General features: G+C 54.5%; 1 protein-coding gene across 1 annotated transcript; it reads left to right on the plus strand.

Annotated features, from left to right (window-relative positions):
* Positions 1–2,116: 2,116 nt before the first annotated feature.
* LOC103916216 (RAC-beta serine/threonine-protein kinase-like) lies at positions 2,117–3,318 on the plus strand (the record flags this gene model as incomplete). The annotated part of the gene is made up of 2 exons (XM_009323175.1): positions 2,117–2,226; positions 3,305–3,318. Coding segments are annotated over exons 1-2 (60 nt in total), but the record flags the coding sequence as incomplete, so codon positions are not given.

The following is a 3,318-nucleotide window of genomic DNA, read 5'->3' on the forward strand; positions in this document are numbered from 1 at the left end:
CTCTGAAACCTCCTCAGTGCTCGTCCCTGGGACAGGATGCACGCTGCCGCACTTTGAGATGCAAATGTTTTACGGCACCACTTCACAGCCAGTTTAAAGTCTCTTGAACGGGCCTGAAATGGGGCTCTTTTGGTGTTTTTTAAACGCCTGGAAACCGCTCTGACAGCATCTGTGCGTCTGTCGGGGTCCCTCCGTGGCGGATACAATTCCTGTCTGTTGGAAATAACCGTAAGGATCAGGGCTTGGAGAATGTGTCTAAAGACCGCTGCTCATTCCCGCTCTTCGTTAGCCATCAGGGTCATACTTAAAAATCCTCCGGTGCCTGCAAGGATGAGGAGGGGACCATGACAGGGTTTGACACGTCAAGCTGCTGGCAGTTCCTGAATCACGATTCTCCCACTGTCGTAATTACCCTTAAACACACCCAAAAAGCAATGGTTGGGGGGGATTTTTTTAAACCAACACTTTTTTTTTTTATTGCTGTTGAAGGAAGACTCGGTGTCGGCTCGAAGGCTGCGGGCTCCAGGTTCAAGAGCCTTGCCATCCTGTGCTTTGCACATAAATATAATCAAAGGTCAGGTGCAACCAATTGAAGGCTTTTATTTGCAGCCAGGATAATTAGCGCAGCATAGAAAAAAGCCCCAGATGTGAATGAGCAATGCCCAGACCTCATCGAAAACATCTTTGCTCCGCTGCTGGGTTCAAAGGCTCATCGCACCCTGACTATGTTTTACCTGCCTCCGATGCTGCGGATGCACCAGATTCTCTCTGCTGTGCCGAAGCTCAGCTGTGGGATGAGCCGATCCCAAAATCCTGCAATCTCCATCCCTGTCGAATCACTCATTTAGGGGCTGTTTTTCATAATTTGGGGGATTTTTTTATTAAAACCTCTTGTGAGCTCGTTTGCATCCGCAGTCCAGATCCTTCATGGGACACTTGCAACGGGCTCAGCCTCTCCGGGCCAGCTCTGAAATTAATTGGAGCCCTTTTCTGCAGCAAGCTTTTTATTTCCTTTTTAATTAACGTCGATGAGCTCTTTGCCGGAGCCCGTCCAGGAGTGGATCCATCCAGAGATTGACCATTCAGCAGCTGGAGAAACGTTAGCTCCACGCGCTGCCAGGTCCTGCCTGTATTTGTTCTGCCCGAATTGCCTGACTGCCTGTCCCGCATCCTTGCCCACTGCCAGGCGAGTGGAGGAGCCTCGGGGGCGAGCGGAGTCCCCAGAATCCTCCTCCCCATCTGGGATCGCAGGAGCATCCCGGGATGCTTGTAGGGGGGTTTTCCCATCAGGAAGGCACGGGGAGATTTACAGGATTGAGGAAGGGAACGCTTTAAAGGTGAGATCGGAGGTTTTAAAACTAGACTGGAGGTTTGGGAGTTAGGCGGGTGCTGGGATTGATCCAGAGGGATTGGAGGAGAGCAGGAGCTCCATCAGGATAACACCAAGTCTGGGGGATTTGTCTCGGCCTGCTCTGGCTCTTGCCTTGCTTCGGATGCAGCTGGAAAACCCCAAACCCTTGCGCATGGCCCTAAGTTTCTGGAATTGGGTTTTATTTTACCCTGATTAAAACCAGGGGATGGGGTGACCAGCAAGCCCAAGGTGACTGGGGAAACCTGAGGTGGGGACAATCCCCTCTGGCCACCACTGGGATGTGGCACGTCCCCTTGTCCCGCCGGCTCCCATCGCCCAGCACAGCAGGATTTCGGAGCCCGGGGAGTTAATCCTGTCAGGTGACTCCAATTCTCTAGCTATTTGTTTTGCAAGGGACCATGCCCCCCACCCCCCATCACCCCGAGCTTGTCCAACGCTCCGGAGGCTTTTTAATCCCTGGTCACTCAGCGGCCAGGTAAAGGGACGATGCCAGCAAACCTGCTCCATCCCAGCATTTCCAGGTTTGCAAGGCTGCCACGCTGATTTTTAATTTGGGGGGGGGGGTTCTGGGGGGAAACTGGTGCAGCAGAAGAGTTTTTAATTGGTGTGTGGGGGTGGCTTCGTGCTGAAATGGGCTGCCTCCCCTCGAGGGAGGGGAAAGAAAAGCATTGGGAGCTTTGCCGGCTTTCTTTGAGCATCTGTCTCTTCTCCCGCAGGTCGTCGCCGCTCCTCCTGCAGCCGCTGCCGCCGGCGTTAGCCGCTTCCCCAGTCCTGCGGCAGAGAAGGGGTTAGAGCCCACGGCACCACCATGAACGAAGTGTCGGTCGTGAAGGAGGGCTGGCTGCACAAGAGAGGTGAGGGAGGTGAGCCGGGGAGCCGGCTCAGCAGCGGTGGCATCCCTCCAAGGCCGGGTCACCCCGGGGAATCCGGCGCTGCAGCTGCTGCCAGGAAAGGAGAGCTCCGGTTTCCAGTTACCAACGATTTTAACCTTTCCCCGGTGCAAATGCAGGGGGGTCTCCGCTTCCCCTCACCCCAAACCAGGGCGCGAGGCACCTTGGCACCACAGGGCATCCCGAAACGCGCCAGTGTCTTCCCCCCCTTTGGCTTTCTCCTGCTCCTGGCTCAGCTCGGCAGCTCTCCCAGCAATCAGCAATGCTACTTCACTGGCGTTCGGTCTGTGCCACAAGCAAATCCTCCAGCAGCATTGTTTTTAATTGGTTGCCGCATTGGGAAGCCAGAGGATGATCCTAACAACCCTCTGCAGACCCTCTAACCTGGTTTGCCAAGCCACCTGCAGCAAGACCCCCAGCCAGCCCTTTTATTTTTGGCTGCACACGGGGAACGTCACAGCATTGTAGCAGCTGCACGCGTGGGGTTTTATTTTTAGACCTATTGAAGGTAGCTCTTATTTTTCCTTCCCGTGCTGAGGGCGGTTTGCAAGGAGAGCAGGCGTGAAAGCCACCCATCTCCAGCCACCTTTCTCCCACCGGCAGCACAGCCAGATCCCTGTGTCCAGCAGGTTCGTGGATTCCTCCTTCTTCTGGGCAAATATAGCCAGAGAGAGGGAAGCCAGGGCCTCCCTCCGATGCTGTTTCTTTACCTGGAGCTGCCGAGGCTGCTTTGGGTCAATTTTGGAGCTGCCGGGGGAAGCATGAAGCTTTTTTTGTGCTGTGTTCCCTGAGAGCAAGCATGTTTCAGGCTAACCTGCTGCTCACACCTCTCCTAAGTTACACCAGCCAGCTGCTTTTTGCAGGAGCTTCTCTGAAGCAGCTCCTAGAAACAGCCTGAAGAAAAACATCCGCTTAATTTTCCATCTACGAGGTGTTGTTCTGCCGCTTAATTTTTCATCTCAGCAATGGGACACCCCCCCCTACGAGGGTCCCTTCCACAAAAACCCCTGCACCACCCTCGGTGCCCCCCTCTCTCTTGCAGGGGAATACATCAAA

Source organism: Pygoscelis adeliae, unplaced genomic scaffold (assembly GCF_000699105.1).
Source record: "Pygoscelis adeliae isolate BGI_AS28 unplaced genomic scaffold, ASM69910v1 Scaffold1224, whole genome shotgun sequence".
Classification (NCBI taxonomy): Eukaryota; Metazoa; Chordata; class Aves; order Sphenisciformes; family Spheniscidae; genus Pygoscelis; species Pygoscelis adeliae.